The 20,143-nt window shown below is 50.2% G+C and overlaps 6 protein-coding genes across 7 annotated transcripts; 4 read left to right on the top strand and 2 right to left on the bottom strand.

Moving 5' to 3' along the window:
- Positions 1–2,472: 2,472 nt before the first annotated feature.
- Positions 2,473–3,467, top strand: L3040_003153 (uncharacterized protein; the record flags this gene model as incomplete). The annotated part of the gene is made up of 3 exons (XM_007293631.2): positions 2,473–2,647; positions 2,703–3,259; positions 3,348–3,467. The coding sequence occupies 3 exons, from the start codon at positions 2,473–2,475 to the stop codon at positions 3,465–3,467; spliced, it is 852 nt and encodes a 283-aa protein (XP_007293693.2).
- Positions 3,468–4,796: 1,329 nt separating this feature from the next.
- Positions 4,797–5,826, bottom strand: L3040_003152 (uncharacterized protein; the record flags this gene model as incomplete). Its single annotated transcript, XM_007293630.1, has 3 exons — positions 4,797–5,519; positions 5,572–5,619; positions 5,677–5,826. 3 exons carry the CDS (start codon positions 5,824–5,826, stop codon positions 4,797–4,799), a joined length of 921 nt encoding a protein of 306 aa, XP_007293692.1.
- A 483-nt stretch (positions 5,827–6,309) lies between these two features.
- Positions 6,310–7,864, top strand: L3040_003151 (uncharacterized protein; the record flags this gene model as incomplete). 2 transcript variants are annotated; one of them, XM_007293629.2, is made up of 5 exons in its annotated part: positions 6,310–6,353; positions 6,407–6,862; positions 6,917–7,103; positions 7,351–7,370; positions 7,552–7,864. In XM_007293629.2, 5 exons carry the CDS (start codon positions 6,310–6,312, stop codon positions 7,862–7,864), a joined length of 1,020 nt encoding a protein of 339 aa, XP_007293691.2. The 2 variants fall into 2 exon arrangements, with proteins under 2 accessions (XP_007293691.2, XP_066012331.1); XM_066154361.1 differs by lacking the exon at positions 7,351–7,370 and adding an exon at positions 7,215–7,249.
- A 2,521-nt stretch (positions 7,865–10,385) lies between these two features.
- L3040_003150 (uncharacterized protein) lies at positions 10,386–11,994 on the bottom strand (the record flags this gene model as incomplete). Its single annotated transcript, XM_066154360.1, has 7 exons — positions 10,386–10,779; positions 10,831–10,889; positions 11,097–11,558; positions 11,607–11,724; positions 11,784–11,842; positions 11,897–11,912; positions 11,966–11,994. The coding sequence occupies 7 exons, from the start codon at positions 11,992–11,994 to the stop codon at positions 10,386–10,388; spliced, it is 1,137 nt and encodes a 378-aa protein (XP_066012330.1).
- Positions 11,995–12,318: 324 nt separating this feature from the next.
- L3040_003149 (uncharacterized protein) lies at positions 12,319–14,762 on the top strand (the record flags this gene model as incomplete). Its single annotated transcript, XM_007293627.1, has 3 exons — positions 12,319–13,122; positions 13,174–13,254; positions 13,377–14,762. 3 exons carry the CDS (start codon positions 12,319–12,321, stop codon positions 14,760–14,762), a joined length of 2,271 nt encoding a protein of 756 aa, XP_007293689.1.
- A 3,334-nt stretch (positions 14,763–18,096) lies between these two features.
- On the top strand, positions 18,097–19,553 carry L3040_003148 (uncharacterized protein; the record flags this gene model as incomplete). Its single annotated transcript, XM_066154359.1, has 4 exons — positions 18,097–18,147; positions 18,198–18,267; positions 18,314–18,836; positions 19,019–19,553. The coding sequence occupies 4 exons, from the start codon at positions 18,097–18,099 to the stop codon at positions 19,551–19,553; spliced, it is 1,179 nt and encodes a 392-aa protein (XP_066012329.1).
- Positions 19,554–20,143: the final 590 nt, after the last annotated feature.

Genomic DNA, 20,143 nt, shown 5'->3' with positions numbered 1-20,143 from the left:
CGCGTGACGAATGCACTATATGGGGAGTCAGTTAGTATGATAGGCGAGCGGCGAGCAGAGTCCGGATTTAGGAGACTGAAGATAATCCCATCCCATCGTGACTAAAGATGATAGCCATCTCCGGATCGGCGTTCGCTTAATTCGCTCCAAGAAATCGAAACCCCTTCACCGCAAGATGAGTGTGAACATGTCAGCAAATCGAGAGGTTGCCCTTGAATTTTAGATGGCCCGGCACATCCACGCTGCCACGCCTCAGAATCGCGATCTCGGCGGAGCGCCAGGCGGCACCGATGGCAGCTCGCAAACTTCGAGTGCAACCGTCGCAGCTTCTGTATGGCACATGGGTAGGGTAGGGTAGGGTACCGTGTATGGATGTCTCAACCGATGACGGTCGAAGGCATCAGTGACCCCTGGGGCTGACCGTAGTTGGGCGGTCGGTCATACAATCTTGGGACGACGAAACGGCCAGGGAACACAGAGGCCGGCGGGGTAGGGCTGAGTTTAGGGGAATCATGGGAGATGGGAGATGGGCTCAGGATGATGATGATAATCATGCCAGCGGTGGTGGTGGTGGTGGTGGTGGTGGTGGTAGTGGTAGTGGTGCCAAATGCGCCGGGTAGGTAGAGTGAGTATGCGATTCAGTCGGACCGTTCGCTTGTGTGGGTGTGCAAGTGGAATGAGTGAAACGGCAGCGAAGGGGCCCTTTCAGGCACTCAGGCACTCAGGCACTCAGGCACTCAGGCACTCAGGCACTCAGGCACTCAGGCCCTCGGCAGTCAGTACCTCGTGGTTGGGTGGGGTACGGGAGAGGGGGGAGGAGACGAAGGAGATATCGGTAGAGGAGATGAAGCTTCACCGCGAAAAAGATGGCGGGAATGTATCTCCAGTACGACACGGCCATGGTGATTGGCGGAATGTCCCCTGGGGGGTGGTCTTGTACGCCCTGGACGGCGGTGAGGGTTGTGACTGGCGGATCTTTACCACCAGAGGCTGGTGACAAAGCCGTTCATACCAAAAATAAACCCATGACAAGGCTGGGTCGAGTGAGAGAGTGAGAGAGTGATAGGGAGAGAGAGTGATAGAGAGAGACAGAGAGACAGAGAGATCTCGATCCATATTCCGAGCGTCGGCCTGGAGGAATACATCTGCCCGCATGGTCTAGCTCGCTACGGTAGCATGGCATCGGGGCCGGATATTGTAGGCCGGACAGGAGGTCCAGAGAAGAGACCAAAGAGAAGAACTAGTTTACCAGTTAATTCATGAATGATACACGAATGATGGGTAGGATAAGTAAGATACCTAGATACCTCCTACCTGGGAATAGGTCGGGATGAAGCTCGATCATGATCACGTAATGGTAGTAGGGTACTTTTCCTTCTACCCATACCCATCATACCCCTACGTACGTACTCACATCCATGCCCCTACCCCTACCCAAACCCCTGCCCTACCCCTGCCCTACCCCTACCCGGTGACCCAAGCATCGATCCAAGCGTCGAGCCGCAAGCCAAGGGAATAAATCAAGGATTGCCAACTCGGTCAAGCTCCCAGGACTCACGCCGATGAATTCTATTTCGGGGGGAAGGAGGTGGGCGTGGGGGAATCAGACCAGCTGTTGAGTCGACGCTGCCCTTACTCCGTCTCCGTACCTTACTACCTTACGGGACGAAGGCAGCCAACCAACCAACCAACCAACCAACCAACCAAACCAGAATAAAGGGGAAAAATAAATAAATAAATAAATAAATAACAACAGCTGCGAATTAGCGAACAATTCATTATAGAATGCGGCATGGCGTGGCGGAGTGCCACTTGATCTAGTGTTAGTGCCCGGAGCTAGATACTACTGTATGATAGATACCTAGTAGTACCTACTGTAGGGAGTTGAGGTGCAGAAAGTCGGCCCCGGCAGCCTGGCTGACTTTGCACCCGCACCCGCACCCGCAGGCAGTGGTGGGGGGATGTGGAGCCGGGGCTTGTGCTGCAGTGCTGGTCTGCTGTCTGTTCTCCCAAGGGTCCTGTCCTTTGTCTTGGATTTTTCTTTCTGATCTTCACCTCGTTCGTCCGTCCGTCTTGGAGCTGAGCTGAGCTGCGCTGCGCTGCGCTGCGCTGGTGGTGCCGTACAAGGATTCGAAGGAGGAGGAGATGGCTGTCGGTGGTCAAGTCCGTATGTATGTTGATCGATCGCATGTGTCGTGCCCGCATTCGCAGATTCGCATATAAATATACTCGGCCAGTCTCCTCCCCCCGACGCAGAGAAGCATCACATCCCAGACCATAAGTTCCCATCCAATATCAACACCATCACCACCACCACCACCACCACCACCAACCACAACTGTAATCACAACTTCAACCACAACTTCAACCACATCTTTAATAACAACTTCAGCAGCAACTTCAACAGCTGAACACTTTCTTCTCTCACACAAGTAACAAGACCAGGACCACACTTGATCAGCATAACCCAACATGTCCAGACAACACAGCTACTCATTCTCGAGTGCGACGGCCTCCAGGCAGACCACCGGCCACGGCACCAGCAGTGCCTTCAGCAGCTCAGCAAACCCAGATGAAGACTGGACCAAGATCTCCGACTTGGCGGAGCGGAGGAGGATCCAGAACCGAATTGCCCAACGCAACTACCGTGAGTAAATCCAGAGCCATATCTCCGGGGAACCGGCACTGACACACACCTCCAGGCAAGAAGCTAAAGAGACGTCTCGAAGACCTCGAGAGACGCGCCGGATCCTCCTCGGCCTCGCCGCCGCAGATCCACGCCGAGCTCCAACAGCAGCCGCAGCAGCAGCAGCAGCAGCATCGTGTGGGCAAGGCTGGCCAGCAGCAGTACAAGACAAGCCCCGAGATCCTGCAACCCCAGCCGTCTCCCAGGTTCTCCCAGTGCCAGTTCACGCCACCGATGGAAGACAACCTGATGTTCTCGCACGGCTTCGAGCGCGAGGGATCCGGGACCCCACCTCTCTTCGCATACCACTCGTACCCAGCTCCCGAGGACCTCGTGTACGCACCATACCCTCTTCCATCGCAGCCATCATACCGCCCCGTCTCGTCTTCCGAGTACGCGGACTACCTCGCCCCGGTCCCCGTCACGCTGCCGCCCATGATGCACTTCCACGAAGCCATCATGAAGCGCGAGGACGACACCATGAACCCCTTCAACATGAGTTATCAGGGTCTGCCTGGAGCCATCAGCAATTTCAGCGGCCAGCAAGAATTTGAAGATTCGTCAAACCCTCTCGTAAGTGCAAAGCTCTCAAAACACCCCCCCCCCCCCCCCCAGCCCAGCAGCGAATCCAAACACTAACAGCCGCCTGCCTGCCTGCTAGACTCCTCCTCTCTCGAGTTCATACGAGCACTCGACAACTTGTTCCGAGTCTGGCTATCAGTACCCATCCACACCCCTCTCGATGCCCCCCTCTCCCCGAATGCTATCACAGTTGTTATAAGCTAGCTGGCCGGGGTCGCAAGCACAACATCTTTTCTTTTTCTTTTCTTAACTTGAGGGATAGCAAAACCAGAGTTCGAAGTGCTCGACACTCATTCTAGAGATGGGGGTATGGGGGTGTGGGGGTGTGGGGGTTTGGAGGGGGTTTTTTTTTTTTTTTTTTTACTTCTTCTTCCGAAACTGGCTTTGAAAGCAAAAGAAATGGGAAGCAAGGCCGTTTGGAGTTCAGCGGGGGTTGGGGGGAGCGAGGGAAGGGGGTGGAGGGGGGTTGTTTGATTTCTCCTTTCTTGACTTTCTCAAGTCTTTCTGTACTCTCCCGGCCGCCTACCTACAATCACGTTCTAGGTCGATTGATTTGATTGTTTTTCCAATGTCAACGTCTCAAAAACGCCTTGGCTTAACTGCCCGCTTTCAGTGTGGGGAATATATATGTTGGATCTTGATAAGTAAGTAGCAAATTCGAGACAAAGAAAAAGAGAGACGAAGCAAGTAGGTCTTTTTTTTTTTTTCTTTCGCGATACGTAGCCACATCACATCCGAGCGAAGGGGTATGGATACCGGTAGGATAGGATACAACAGGATGACGATGACGATGACCCACCCGTGCGCTAGCCAACAGAGAGAGGCAAAGCTGGTCGTTCGGCTATCGGCTGGCTGGCTACCTACGGTACCTACGGTACTCTCCGTCGTCTCAGGCTCTAACGGTTGTCTTTTCGGAGACGTAGGTACACGTACGTTGTTGCTTGTTGCTGTGAGGAGGCGGCGGAGGCGGCGGTTGGGGGGCGGGGCAAGGGGTGGGATGACGGTGTTGGTAATATATATATATATATATTTTTCGCTTGTTTAACCTAGCTTGACTTGACTTGACTTGATCGGGTGCAGAAGCGTGTCTTGCGAGCTTGGACGGACCCCTTGGTTTTTTTTGGTCTTGTTTGTGTTCTTGTTTGTGTTCTTGTTTGTGTTCTTGTTTGTGTTCTTGTTTGTGTCGGGTGGGTGGGGGAGTGAGAGGGTGGGAGAGAGGGGGAGGGGGAGGGAGAGAGGAGGGGAGGGGAGGGATTTTCGTGATGATGATGAAGAGGGAGGAGGAGGAGAAGGAGGAGGAGAAGAAGGAGGAGGAGAAGAAGGAGGAGGAGATGAAGGAGGAGGAGATGAAGGAGAAGAAGAAGGAGAAGAAGGAGATGAAGGAGAAGAAGGAGAGAGAGAGGGGTTGGAGACCCTGGATCTGAGAGAGGAGAGAAGAGAGAGGCAGTGACAGTGAGGGAGGGATACAAAACGCAGTTGCACGCATTGCGATGCGATGCGATTGGAGAGGGGTATATTGCGACTACTACTACTCAATAGCTTCTAACCACTTCTTCCCAGTCAATTTCTCAAACGCTTCTCGGTATTTATCGGCGGTGTTCTTGACGATATCCTCCGGCATCACTACGCTCGGCTTCCCCTTTAGTCCGTGAGTGGTGAGCCAGTTTCTCAAGTATTGCTTGTCGTACGAGTCTTGATCGCGACCAACCGCATACTTATCCGCTGGCCAGAACCGACTCGAATCCGGAGTCAAGACTTCGTCCACAAGCACAATCTCATCCGTCTCCTCATCCAGTCCGAATTCGAACTTCGTATCCGCAATGATGATACCCCGGGCTCGGGCGTAATCTCTGGCAGTCGTGTAGAGCTTAAGGGCCAATTCCTCGATCCTCTCGGCGTATTTCGGCCCGACTATTTCCGCGGCTTGGGCAACGGAGATGTTCTCGTCGTTTTTTCCCGCCTCGGCTTTGGTGCTGGGTGTGTAGATGGCACCTTGAGGGAAAATCTCGCATTCTTTCAGCCCAGGCGCGATCGGTATGCCGTGGACAGTGCCGGTGCTCTGGTACTCTTTCCACGCGGAACCGGTGATGTAGCCTCGGACAATGGCTTCGATGGGGAAGATCTTGAGTCGGCGGACTTGCATTGAGCGGTTCTTCATTTGCGGACGATCAGCTTCGGGGATTGAGGAAGGTAGGTCGAGGGTGATAAAATGCGTGCGCAGGTCAGGGATTAGGCTGGAGAGGATGCGGAACTGTGAGAGTGGTCAGTAGAGAACGGCGGAGATAAGGCAGCTTTCAATTTACCCAGTGTGTAGAGAGCAAATTCAAGAGGGGACCTTTAGAAGGGATACCCTGGATTAGGTTAGCTGAAATACAGAAGAAATTTTATGAAGAAGACGGGGCGCCTACGTTTTCCATGATTACGTCGTAGGCTGAGATGCGATCCGATGCGACGAACAAGAGGGTCTTTGAGTCAACTTCATATAAGTCGCGGACTTTTCCTTCGGCGATCTTCGGGAGACCCCTAAGGGTAGTCCAAGTTATTGCGGTTTCTGCCATTGCGTGTTATGAGTTATGTTGATTTCGTAAGTGTCGAGGTTGTCGTTGTCGCAATGGTAGTATGCCTTTGACGAAAGTTAAGCATTCAACGCGAAGAGGCAAGAGGTTTTGTTGTCTTGGCTTTGCTGATATCACGTGATAATGGCTATAATTAAACCGACGAGTAACTAGAAAGGACTCACGCATAAACGATTATCCGGTTTCTGTCTGGGGTAATATGCATGCTAGACTCGGACTTAGACGCGACTAAGCGCGATAGGTCGGTGTGGCTGATCTTGAGTAATGAGGTCATCTTGCCCAAAGGTCCTTGCAGTGAAAGGGCAATTGAACTGCTCTATTGCTATTCAGTTGCGATAATTGAGCCATTGATTTTCATCGCTTCAGGGATATTCTAGGTGACTTCATACTACTTTTCCTCGGGTTCTCCGGCTCCAAGCAACTGGTCTAACAGTCAACCATCATCAACCCGAGATCATTTCCACGATGACTTCCCTTCTCAAGAAAACGTCTATATTCGGTGGTGACAGGTGACTTCCAGTATCCCAAGCTCTTCGAGAAGTCACGCTCATCTCAATCGCAGGCCATGGTCACCTCTTGACTGGACATCTTCAGACGACCGAGTTCGCGGCGGCTCCTCTATCTCAGAACTCGCTTGCAACCCTCTCTCACCTACCGCCATCTTCCACGGCAACCTCGACACCAAAACACTAGGTGGCGCAGGCTTTGCCTCACAGCGAACAACCGGAGAGGACCGAAACTGGGATCTCTCCAAGTATGATGGTCTAGTCCTTGACATTGCCAAGTCAGACGAGAAGAAATATACCTTGACATTGAAGGACGAGCTGCTGCCCAAAATGCCAAACGGCAGGGACCAAAGTACCGTGAGCTGGGAATATGATTTTAAGGCAAACCCACATGGGGGAAAGATATTCATCCAATGGGACGAATTCAAGCCTACGTACCGGGGACGAGATAAGAAGGATGCAAAGCCTTTGGACTTGCAGCATGTGAAAAGAATCAGCTTCATGATGCGCAGGTAACACTACCATTCCCCCCCCCCTTCGACAAGAAATGAAGCTAATGTCTTTAGTTTTTTTGCTACTCAAGAGGGCGATTTCTCGTTATCCATTAATTCGCTGTCGGCTTTCTCCAAGCATGACAAGGCAACAGGAGAGCAGTTGCATAATGGCTTAAAGCATAGAGCGACATCCAACTCAGCGAACGGCACTTCCGGTGGTGGCACCCAAGGATGGTTCAACTGGATGTTTTCATCTTGCGTAGCATCATGAGTGCCACAGCTGTACTTGCCTTGGTTTAATGTCTTCCGGCCTCTCGGTGTGAATTACAAATCGAATCAGAGCTTCCCTGCATATACCCCAAATCTCCAGGCTCATCTCGACCGACCCTACAAGCTCTTAAAATTGTAAGTTGTGAGTTTCTAGGGATAGGAAAGCCTATCTGCTTATTACCTGTTCAACTACTCTGCCGAATCTCACTTCCCGATCCCAATGATGCTTCTGTCAGTCGGCACCTAGTTCACTTTGGTAGGTACCCTGCCCTCGACAGATACCCTTGTGTTATACTCCCTACCCAGCTAGCTATTGTGGCCCATGTTACGCTTGACCGTCTCGACCGTGTTTGCAGCTGTCAGCATCAGCCCTGTGGCATACAAGACGGAGCTTCTTCTCTCCCTTCCACCGCAACCAGACTGACGAGGGCTCGTAGGCATCATAAACATGCATGCGCGATGACTCTCGTCCTTCCGCAGGTTCGCTTAAACCTCCAATCACCCACCAGAACCTCCCAGGCCCGGATTACGAATCTCCAAACCTTACTTACAAGTCACTACAAGTCTCTCAATCATAATCAATACACCGATCACGAGGCGGGTAAACATACCATGGTCGTCATCACAAATTTGTACTGGGCACGGTGGATGCACTACGACATCGAGCATCACCACGGCCCCGAAGGTACCACTAACAACGATTATGCTGACGATGACCACATTATTTACCCTGGATTTATAGTCCTATGACCTGGGTAGCCAACATCCAGCATGCTATATCGAGCTTCCTCGCCTCCGGTTTTGGCGGACCCGGGTTCTCCAGGGAACGAACTATCCTTTCCACTGGCATCATCGAGACAACCATAGTGACTCTATTGATAAGTATCGTTGAATCATGACGAAGTCTTTGAAATGCGCATTTGACTACCTCTTTACCATGCATCCAAGACATCAAGTCACCGGGTACGTAAATTACAGCCCGGCAACCAAGAAAGGAAGCTGCCAGTCACAGCATCGGATGAGTGCATGACAGCGCCCATACCTCATACCTACCTCACACCACAACAAAGCAGTACCGGCAATCCAATAAGTTGCAACGGAAACGGGCACATGCTTCCTTCAATGTCCTATGTAGCCGAGTGTGTGTGCAGGTCTCTCCCTGGCAGGTGCGGGAAAGGGTTGTCCACATGCAGCAACTATGCTGCCTCTCTTCTTGAATCTCAGATCCGGGGTCCAACCCCTTCTTTTTTTTCCACGAAAAAATCCTTCCCCTCCCTTCATTCGACGGGTACCAAGAATAAGGGTCCAAGCCATGCTACTTCCGTTGCAGATTTTGTGTCGGGCGTGGCTGCCTTATAAGATTGTCTTGTGGCCGTGGAGATCCCTCCGGTTTGCTTCGTCGCCCGCTCCGGCCCCCGGGTATAAAGGCGTACGGCCGTGTGTATAGGTAAGACGTTTCTCGTCTATGACCTCAATTTTTTCTTTCTTTCTTGTTTCTCTTCCGAGCATGCAGTCAGCGAGCTCCTTGAGCGACGTGTCTCTCTCGCCGTCATTTGGGATCGCGATTGTAGGCAACACAGTTGTGTCTTTCTTGCACCTGTCTTGAGCTAGACGTTGGTATTATTTAATCAACACCTCATCTTTAAAGTAGGCCAAAGCGGCAGCGGTTTTGGCGAATTGGGATCAAGAAAGGGCATAGGTACATAGATTTACCTTCATCAGATGTCATCCGATGTTTCTTGTCTTCAAGCGAGAATCGCTTATCGCTAACCTTTCCCTTTCATACTTCATGAGAGATCCAATGTCTCGTGACATCGACGTATACGGAGTAGAACAGACCCGATGAGCGACGCAGAAGCCGTAGCATATCTTACTATACCTTGACTCTTTGGGGGTAATCACAGTCCATTTTTACCGTCTATGGCACCCCCAGCTTGATTAGCACTGGAACGTTTTTCCAGTGCTTCAAGAAGTAGATTATTCCAGTGATTGCGTCTTCTTTCCAAAATGCTTTTGGTACTACTCGAGTCTCGCTCGGTGCTCTAGAACGGGTTCGGATTCGAAACATCTAGTATCGTTGCTGCTGCTGCTTGCTGCAACATCAGACGCCCCATCCCTTCATCCATAATATATCAAATGCTGAACCAAACCGCCTCACAGCTCAAATCCCCCAGGGAAAATTTTTTTCGCAGTAAATACTGAGAGAGATATCACCATCTACACTCCACCCACCCTTCTCACAGCTCGGCGCCCTCCCTCTAAACCCAAAAATAATAAATCCAAGATCGATTATGCATGCCATTGCCAAGCCCACGAAACTTTATTCTTTCTCCTTCGGCGTAGTACGATCGATCTATCTTGCGATTCGGAAGCCCCGAGATACGTAGACGGCGCGGAAGAAACCACCCCTTCTCTCTGGCTCTGGCTCTGGCTCTAGCTCTAGGCCCGCAGCTCCCTCCAGTTGTTGTGTCATGGTGTTCGTGGGCGGGAATCTGGCCATATCGGTCCGTCCGGGACCCGGAGGACTTCTTTCCGTTGCATCTGGGACGAAGATGGGTAGGTGGTGTGATGATTGATACCTGTGATGTTGATGTTGAGAATGAGAAGAGTGTCCCGGGTAGACAAGGGGAAAAAAAAAAAGGAAACCTTGGATGGGGAGCAAAAACATTACTACACTCCATATAGGGTGACTGATGGTCACTTGAGTGATGTTCTCCATCAAAAGCATTTTGCCAGCATGACAGAACGTGGCCATCACAAAAAGAGCGGGTTGGAAACATTGCAAAAGCAGCATTGCCTTGACCCAGTGTACTACAACAGAAATAACGAAGACCCACCCAGGTATAAGAGTGTCATGATTGAAAGAAAGTGCTTCTAAGCCATCCATCCCTACACGAGCACTACTCAATAGCTTGAGCCTGACATCTGGGGAAAGAGCTTGAAACCAGTGTAGAAAGGCAAGACTTACTGTCGAAGGCAATTGAGCACGAGGTACAATCGGCAAGTGATAACAGTCTCAGATTGGCCTCATCAGGGCTCGTCGTTTCACGCGTGCACAGTGTCGACCAAATTGTTCTGAATTACTCGGTCGGCTATGAGCCACTCCAAGCCAAAGAGGTATTCCCCTGTGAATCCTTCATGGAAAGACCCCCTCGCTGTCAAATTAACAGATTAAAAAAACAACCACTTTGAGAAATTTTCATCTTGCCATAAGAATACCGCAACGTGTTCAAAAGCCCACGCTGTCGCATTGGGATAGCAAAGCAGAAATTTACTCCTCTTGCTCTAGAGGTGCCTCTTCCTCATACTCCTCCTCGCCCTCGGAGATGGAGGCATCCTGGTATTGTTGGTACTCGGAAACCAAATCGTTCATGTTAGACTCAGCCTCGGTGAATTCCATCTCATCCATACCCTCACCAGTGTACCAATGCAAGAAAGCCTTTCTTCGGAACATGGCAGTGAACTGGTCACCGATACGCTTGAACAGCTCTTGGATCGAAGTGGAGTTACCAACGAAGGTGGAGGACATCTTGAGACCACGAGGTGGAATGGAGCAGAGAGCGGTCTGGACGTTGTTGGGAATCCACTCAACGAAGTATGAAGAGTTCTTGTTCTGAACGTTGCGCATTTGATCCTCAACTTCCTTCATGGACACCTTACCACGGCTTCAAAAAGTTAGTAATGCAGATTTCACTTCATAATTTTGGTGAGCTTACAAGATAGCGGAGCAGGTCAAGTAGCGACCGTTGCGGAAGTCAGAGGCAGCCATCATGTTCTTTGGGTCAAACATTTGTTGGGTCAACTCTGGGACGGTAACAGCACGGAAGGAGTGAGCACCCCGGCTAGTGAGAGGAGCAAATCCAACCATGAAGAAATGGAGACGAGGAAATGGGACCATGTTGACAGCCAACTTTCGGAGATCGGAGTTGAGTTGACCAGGGAAACGGAGACAGGTGGTGACACCGGACATGACGGCAGAGACCAGATGGTTGAGATCTCCATAAGACGGGTTGGAGAGCTTGAGGGTTCTCATGCAGATGTCATAGAGAGCCTCGTTATCGATACAGAAGGTTTCGTCAGAGTTCTCGACCAGCTGATGGATGGAGAGGGTAGCGTTGTATGGTTCGACAACGGTGTCGGAGACCTTGGGAGATGGGACAACAGAGAAGGTGGCCATCATACGATCGGGGAACTCCTCACGGATCTTGGAGATCAAAAGCGTGCCCATACCGGCACCAGTTCCACCACCGAGAGAGTGGGTAATTTGGAAACCCTGGAGGCAGTCGCAGCCTTCGGCCTCACGACGAACGACATCGAGGACCTGGTCGACAAGCTCGGCACCCTCAGTGTAATGTCCCTTAGCCCAGTTGTTTCCAGCTCCAGATTGACCGAAGACGAAGTTATCGGGGCGGAAGAGTTGACCGAAGGGACCGGCGCGGACAGCCTGGCACGATTAGATCAGTCGCGGCAGGAAGGGGGCCGGGGAACTTACATCCATGGTACCCGGCTCCAAATCAACGAGGACGGCACGGGGAACATACTTGTTGCCGGAAGCCTCATTGAAGTAGACGTTCAGGCGCTCGAGTTGGAGGTCGGATGTACCGTTGTAGCTGCACATATTGTCAGCCTGGTCTGAACCCCTCTTCCCAGAGCAGCAGAGGAACCTTACACGCCAGAGCCGTCGAGGCCATGCTCGCCAGAAATCGTTTGCCAGAAAGCAGCACCAATCTGTCCTGCTGGTTAGCATCTCCAATTACTCTGAAAAAAAGGGATTCTGCTTGCCTGGTTACCACACTGGCTATTGAAAAATCAGTAATTGCCCGTGTGTGAGTAAAGGATGGGGGTGCTCACCCGGTCTGCAAGTGAACAATCTCGCGCATTGTGAAGGTTTTAAGGTTTCGGGACTGGAGATGGTAATGAGTTGGGTTGGGTTGCGAAGGTGATGGAGCGAGCTGTCGAGGAATTGAGGTCGTCGAGATGATGTTGAGCAGGAGAAAGGAGCGGTAAAGGAAAAGGAGTCGCGATCGCGCCCACCCCTGCCCTAGCTCTGTTTACTGGCCGTGCACCGCGCTAGCCCTAGTACCGACTTGAGGCCTGAAAATCAAGGCAAGAATCGAAATGTGACTTATTGAATCTCGACTTGCAATTGTCGCTCGGAAGCAATTCCAGATATTGCGTTCGACAACTCGCCATACCCAGACGTCATGGAATCAGAAATCAAGGGCTTTATCCCGGGCATCGACCCGATCCTCACAGAATATGCCAACGGCTACTTAACCCATGCATCAAATGCATATGTTCCAGATGCAGTAGAGAGCACAGGGCCGTCTCCTCTGGCCGAAGCAGCTACATCCATTACCGAGCTGCTGCTCTCGGCTTCTGGTGATCCTTCCTCTGAGAACCAGATCAAAATCAGTCAGATAGTCCAGAAATGGGTGGACAAGTTCACCGCCTCTCAGGCGGCCAGTGGCCAACGTACCCAGCTGTCTTCCGCTGCAAAGAGATTGGACCAGGCTATTCAAGTGGGAGCTCAGAGAAACATGTCATCTACCTTAGGCATCTCGACTACGGGTGTTGATTTGGAGTCAGCAAACACGAGGAAGCTTGAGTCGAAGGTCGACAAGAAAAAGCTAGAGAAGGCCGAACGGAAAATTGCCGCCAAGCAGAATAAGAAGACTTTTAAGAATGTCGAATATGAAGCTTCGAAACTGATCAATCAACCTGACGATGCGCAGTCATACGAGGAGTTCTTCATGGCTGTAAACCCTCTCCAGCTTGGATCAAATGCCCAAGGACAAACGAAGAGCAAGGATATCAAATTGGACAGTATTGATGTGTCTATTGGAGGCTTGAGGATTTTGACAGACACCAACTTGACTCTGGCCTATGGACGAAGATATGGCTTGGTTGGTCAAAACGGTATTGGTAAATCTACGCTTTTGAGAGCACTCGCGCGCAGAGAACTCGCTATTCCTACACACATTTCCATTCTCCATGTTGAACAAGAGGTCAGAGATCACCTTATTTGCATTTGCTACTCATGCTGACGAAGATCAAAGATCTCTGGAGACGATACGCCAGCCTTGCAGGCCGTATTAGACGCAGACGTCTGGCGAAAGCATTTGCTGGCAGAGCAAGTCGTAAGTTCCCTTGCCACCTTCGATTTTCAGTCGCACTTGATTTTCAGTCTCGCTTGATAATCACCTCACTTGATATCTCACTCGATATTTAAGTCTGCAGTACCAGGCTGACCCTTATGTAGAAACTCGGAAAGCAGCTTGCAGAAATTGAAGCAGAAAGATCGTCTATGGCCGATACTTCCGTTGATGCAGAAAGACTTGATCGCGAGCGTGAAGGTCTGGATCAGACTCTAGGAGATGTTCAGGGTAAATTGGCGGAGATGGAATCCGACAAAGCCGAATCGAGAGCTGCCACTATTCTTGCCGGTCTCGGTTTCTCCCCAGAACGACAACAATTTGCAACCAAGACTTTCTCTGGTGGTTGGCGTATGCGTTTGGCTCTTGCACGGGCCCTCTTCTGCGAGCCCGATCTTCTACTTCTTGACGAGCCTTCTAACATGTTGGACGTCCCTTCCATTACTTTCTTGGCCAACTACCTACAGGGCTACCCCAGTACTGTGCTCGTAGTCTCTCACGACAGAGCTTTCCTGAACGAAGTTGCCACAGATATTGTGCACCAGCACTCGGAACGTCTTGACTACTACAAGGGTGCCAATTTCGAGTCTTTCTATGCCACCAAAGAGGAGCGAAGAAAGACTGCCAAGAGAGAATACGAGACACAAATGGCCCAGCGAGCCCATCTCCAAGCTTTCATCGACAAATTCCGTTACAACGCTGCCAAGTCTTCCGAGGCTCAATCCAGAATCAAGAAACTCGAAAAGATGCCTGTTCTCGAAGCTCCGGAGAGCGAGTACACTGTCCACTTCAAGTTTCCAGATGTCGAGAAGATGTCTCCTCCTATTGTGCAAATGACCGACGTGTCTTTTGGGTACACGAAAGACAAGTTATTGCTAAAGAACGTAGATTTAGATGTGCAACTTGACTCTCGAATCGGTATCGTTGGCCCCAACGGTGCAGGAAAAACGACAGTGCTCAAACTGCTCGTCGGCAAATTGACTCCTACATCCGGGCTCATCTCTCAGAATCCTCGTCTTCGGGTCGGATTCTTTGCTCAACATCACGTCGATGCCCTCGACTTGAACGCCAGTGCCGTAAGCTTCATGGCAAAGCAATACCCAGGAAAGCAGGATGAAGAATACCGCCGACATCTCGGTGCCTTTGGTATCACCGGAATGACTGGTCTTCAGAAGATGGAGTTGCTATCCGGGGGTCAAAAGTCTCGTGTCGCATTTGCATGTCTGTCTTTGACCAACCCTCATATTCTGGTTCTTGACGAACCTTCCAACCATTTGGATATCGAGGCCATGGATGCCTTGAGTTCGGCGCTTCAAAAGTTTCAAGGTGGTGTTCTCATGGTTAGTCACGACGTCACGATGTTGCAGTCGGTGTGCACCAGTTTATGGGTTTGCGACGGTGGAACTGTTGAGAAGTTCCCAGGAGATGTACAGGCGTATAAGAAGAGAATCACTGCGCAGGCAGATGCTTCAGGTGTTGCGGCAGCTCATTAGAGCATATTCTCGAAATGATAAAATGACTCACGGCATAGTTTCTCGCATGCCTCAATTCCTTGTTATTGCTATTCAAGTATCTAAAGGTTTCTGTTGCCGTCCAGTCAATCCAACATTTTAAGTCGGCCAGCCGAGCGATGTATTGTGACGCGAAACTTTTTGGTGCCCGGCCTCCACCTTAGCGACCCTATGAACTTGGGCAGGAGAATTGCTAGTCCACTATCGTAATTTGAGGCGGGAAGACAATCAATCGGTTGAGTATGACAACCCTAGAAGTTTTGCACTTAAATATAATGCAGATTAAGCTTGAACGAATGATACCTTCTTATTGCAATCGTAAGAGAATTCTTGCTTATGGCCAAGTGATGGAAATGTCAGTTTTCCTGGCCTACGGTTCCAAGCCTTCGCGGTGAGCTTAATCCTTTTAAATAATTTGAAGTATCCACGACGAGCGCGTACTGACTGTCCTCAAACTATATTCCGTGAAATCCAGCCGGCCCGCTCTTCGGGTCGCTCTATTCATAGCGGGCAGTCCTCTGGATTCCAATTCCAAAACTACTATCATTTCAAAGGACCGCCACTCCCTAAGAAAGAGCAAGGAAGGCCTCATTTGAGCCCATCATCCACGACTGAGTACAACTCGAACACCTCTGATGTACCCCACGCCAGCCTCGTAAACAAACGTACTTCGCGATTATTTTTTATGATATAAGATACCATCCAAGATAAGGCTGCTGTATAAATGCACCCGATCGCTTTGATCGAAGAATTCGCTAAATAAGCAGACGCTCTACTTCTCCTCTACGAAGCAACCAACAACAACAAAAAAAATAAGATGAAAAATCTCGAAAAAACACCAAAAATTCTCCAGAAGCCCATATACCGATATATGAGGTTCTAGATATCAAACCTAACTGAATAGGTTTTTCGTTCCCGGATCCCGGGGGCCCAATCGATCCCGTCCAGATTGATCTAAAGACGACTTGCCTGCCAAGCCATCCCGCCACTGGATGGTAGAGGAAGTTGGTTTTGGGATATATAAAATAGATACGAAAATACCCGAGGTGTCGCCGTTAGCTCGGAAATGACTATGTATATGGGGGTTTTCTCATCTTCTTGTTCAACTGGTGGTTCTGCTGATTAACTGTCATGGTCAGTCTTGCCATCCTCTTCCCCTTACAAACTCATTGGCAAATATGCGATTCTTTGATTTGAGACTTGATATCACAATCGATATCTAAGTTATGTTCCTCGCTACTGCTACTGCGGCGAAAGCTTCTACGCTCTCTGCAGCCGCGAAGTCCATATTGTACAGAACTTTTATAGCTGTGGTTTCGATAACCAATAGAGCTCTGCTCTATCTCTAGATTTCTGATGATTAAAATTCGAAAGCGGCTGAGAATTTTTAAACTTTTTTACAGGCCAGAAGCAAAATTGCATTTCTAGATGCTTTAGAGTCTGCAGTGACGGTGTTGATCATGGAGTCCTTCGAGCAGCAGGTTGTTGCGCGCAGACAGCGGGAGATGGATGTTGGGAAGATTAGCATGAGGAGGGCTGTCATATACAATGCCGGGCTTGCTGTTGATTCTCAGAGGCGCGCTTATATGGGCGGCATAAGATGAGATCGAGTCAGATGGATTGGATGTCAATATTGGCGGTGATGGCAGCGAGGAGTCAAGTCAAGAGCTCAGGATGCTAGTGTAGTCGTATATACTTCCATTTGATCGTCGTCACACCTTCCACCTCTTCCACCCGATCGATGACCCTTTGCCCTTTCCCTTCCTTCCCTTAGGATACCGGAGAAAAGGGAACGCTCAAACGTGGTCCCGCGCCGGATCCGTGTCGGGTCTTGACCAGCTACTACATCTGACAGATGATTATAGAAAGTGCTAGCATATTTTGATAGTTGAAATTCATCCAGGGTTCTATCTCAGCTTAGGAGAGAATTGTGCATCACCTCCTTTCGATTCTCTGGTGTTCTGCAGTAATTTTATTGAAGGTAGGAGAAAATATAATGATCAACTACAAGCCCGCTCATCTTGAAGGACTTCATTCAGTATGTAAGCTGTACGATCTAATATCATAAAATATTTCAAAGACCACTTCTAATAACCGCTATCTACTTATTAATATCAATATACTACGACTCAACCGCTATAAATGGCTCTCAAATGCCATCGTGATTTTGCTTCGGATAGGTGGTATCTGAACTTTTAAAACAAACCAAAAAAAAGAGCCAAAACTGCAAAACTCAACTGGAAGCTCATATCAACGGATAGGGGATGATGATATGAGGTTCCAGTCTACAAACCTAATTGAATAGGTTTTCCGATTGGGTCACGCGAATCTACACCAACTGGACAGGAACGTGACGCCAAGCCACTGAGCCATCGCCCCAAGTTCCGCCAGTTGATAGAATATCGCCGTCAAGTTTGCGCATATCAACCAAGTAAAATTCTCTTGGCGGGAGGCACTATCTCGGATCGGAAGTGGTAAGTGAATTCGAGAGAGAGAGTTCAGATGGCTCGATACAGGATCAACAACACCGCTACGGAATCTGCGCTTGCCATATACTTTACGAAAAGGAAGGAAGAGTTCAAATGCGACTAAGCCTCGGCCTCGGTGATGTGGACAAAGCTTGATGGATCACCACGAGGTTCAAACGCTGAAGGGTACGTCAGACTGGTCATTCCAGATCAGCCCTTTGGCAATAGCCATGACTACCTGTATCAATGAAGCAAGACATCCACATTTGGTAAAGGATTTCGAGGGTATGGTGTATCATTCTAAGACGTACATTCATATTCAGCAGATTTGGCTGGATCTATCCGCGGCTGGGTTGGTGGCATTCTCGTGTTTGCTTTCTACGATGCTGAGGAGTATAGGTGAAAGGAGGGGGTTACGTTTAGGAAACCGAGTAGTTCATCATTGCTGATTCATATAGTGGCAAGAGTTGAAACAGATATTGGGAAAGGCTTTATGATGTCAAAGTTGCTGAAAGGAGGACGAGGAGGTCGAGAGCTGTTCTGTCATTCTGTCAATACGGGACGGGCAGCAGAAGTCAAGGAACGGTACATAGTGCAGAAGTGACTGCATTTCATGAAAAAAAGAAGAATCAAGTATGAATTCGAAGATCCAGTCTGGTTGACATGATATGCGTACTCCTGGGTAGATGAGGTGAGGTCAACGGGATGAGAGTTCCCGAAAGCCGATAATCGCCCCTGTTTTGAAGCTATAATAATAGTGGGGCATAGATACCCGGCGCGCGATCAACCAAGGAGCTGGAGCTGCAACGCCTTTCAATCTCCAACAGCAGCTCAACGACATCACCAAAATGTCCATCCGTCCATTAATCACCTTCAAGGCGGGCAAATGTCAGATTGACGTATGGTCTCATCAACTTCTTACGCAGATCTCAGACTGACAAACAAATAGACATCCACCAAGCCACCCAAAGTCACCGCAGACCCTACCCGAGGTTACATCTACCTTTACACTGAAGAGGGTATGTTTCTGGTCTACCAGGCGTGGAGCATAGCTAACTTCACAAGACCTTGTTCACTTCTGCTGGCGAGAGCGAAGCAAGCCCATCAACGATGAAGAGAACATCGACCTCGTTACATTCCCCGGCGACTGCCAATTCCAGCCCTACGCACACGACCCATCGCTTCCCTCCAAAGTCAACGGCCGCATCTACGCTCTCAAATTCTCCTCTTCCTCGCGCCGGGAGCTATTCTGGCTCCAATCACACTCTCAATCAGATACTGGTGCCCCCGGCTGGCACAGCCCCCGGGACCTGAAGATCGGTGAGATCGTCGAGCGGCTTTTGCAGGGCGAAGAAGTCAACGTGGAGGAAGAGATCGCACAAGTAATGAGTGACGGAAATGGCTCCCACGTAGGACCCGGTGCAAACGATGACGACGACGACGAGACGATGGAGGATGTTGAGGGCCACGGAGATAAAGAAGAACACGGCCGGGGAGGCAGTGGAGGCGCTGGACCTGGGGCTACCGGAGGTGATATCAGAGAGGAGGGATCAAGTGCGCGAGAGGGCGGAATGGACGGTGGACGAGCGTAGGTCACATTCCATCGCAACGAAGAACCAAAAATTGCTCGAGCATTTACAACCAAGGCGTTTTTAAACGATGGGAAGACGAGCCGAGAACCTCGTTCATGTACTGCTAGTTTGATACGACCCGAATGAATCTCAGAATTTCAAGAACGTGCCTAGGGACTGCGGCTAATGTTGTGCCCAGTGCCGGTTCAGGGCCAGCAGATACCGCCATTCTCGTTCAAAACTTCCTCGATTCGTTGAAAGGTGGACAGGGCGGCATGCAACAACAGGCTCAAGGTCAAGCATACACCACGTTACCTGATCTCCTCCCTACTTCGATAACGATACCCACGATCGAGACCGCCACCCCCGCACAAATCGACAACCTACTCACCTACCTCCCACCGACCATTCTTCTCATCGCTCAAGAGTCCGCCTCAGCGATCGATGGCATGGTAGAGCCCAACGCCGAGACTGCATCCGCCGCCATCGAAGCCCTCAGCATCGGCCAGAAGAAAGCTGTCCTGAAGCGGGTCCTGAGAAGTCCCCAATTTCACCAAAGCCTAGGAAGTCTGACGATGGCGATTCGGGATGGTGGCTTGCCCAGTATTGCCGAAGCTTTGGGAATCAAGTTACAGCATGGGGGATTGGTGAGGGGTGGCAGTATGCCTCTTGGCGGCGGGGATGCTGTGGAAGCTTTTATTGAAGGCGTGAAGAATACCATTGAGAAGAAATAGGTAGGGTAGACAGACTGACATAGCTCATAGCTCATAGCTCTTAGTTCTTTTGCCACAGTCTAGTCAGTCAGTCTCCATCCAGCCCAGCAGGACAGGAGCTGCTGTATCACTGTATAATCGATATATCCTCCTTGCCCAATCCTCTCACAAATGTGCCAAACTACCGGTAGTGAACCATGCCGTACATACCATACCACACCGGACCCCTCAACTCCTCACACGTGATGCAGCAACTCGGATCATCTGTGGTGGTGGTGGATTTAAGCCTTGCTATTGTCCTTGGGACATTGTGGCAGATTTGATCAAAGGCGGGTCGGTCCCTTGGCCTCAATTTCAAAGGACAATACCAACAACTAAAGCTGCAGAGACGACTATTGGGAGGTGAAGTAGGTAAGCAGCCAGCGAGGTGACTGACTGGTCGACTGGTCGACTGGTCGTGAGCCTAGTCCAGGCTCTCTGATTGGCTGACGGAGAAGCTCGCTGCCGTATGGCCCGTGCTCCCTAGCGTGGTTCTTCCTATTGTCGGCGAAAGGAAAGGTGGGTCCGCTTACCATTGTGAAGATCAACAATAGAAAGCACAAGTGAAATGG

This window comes from Drepanopeziza brunnea (genome assembly GCF_022702325.1).
Source record: "Drepanopeziza brunnea f. sp. 'multigermtubi' strain 214-2 chromosome Unknown ctg4, whole genome shotgun sequence".
NCBI lineage: Eukaryota > Fungi > Ascomycota > Leotiomycetes > Helotiales > Drepanopezizaceae > Drepanopeziza > Drepanopeziza brunnea.
This window is presented reverse-complemented; position numbering and strand designations above follow the sequence as displayed.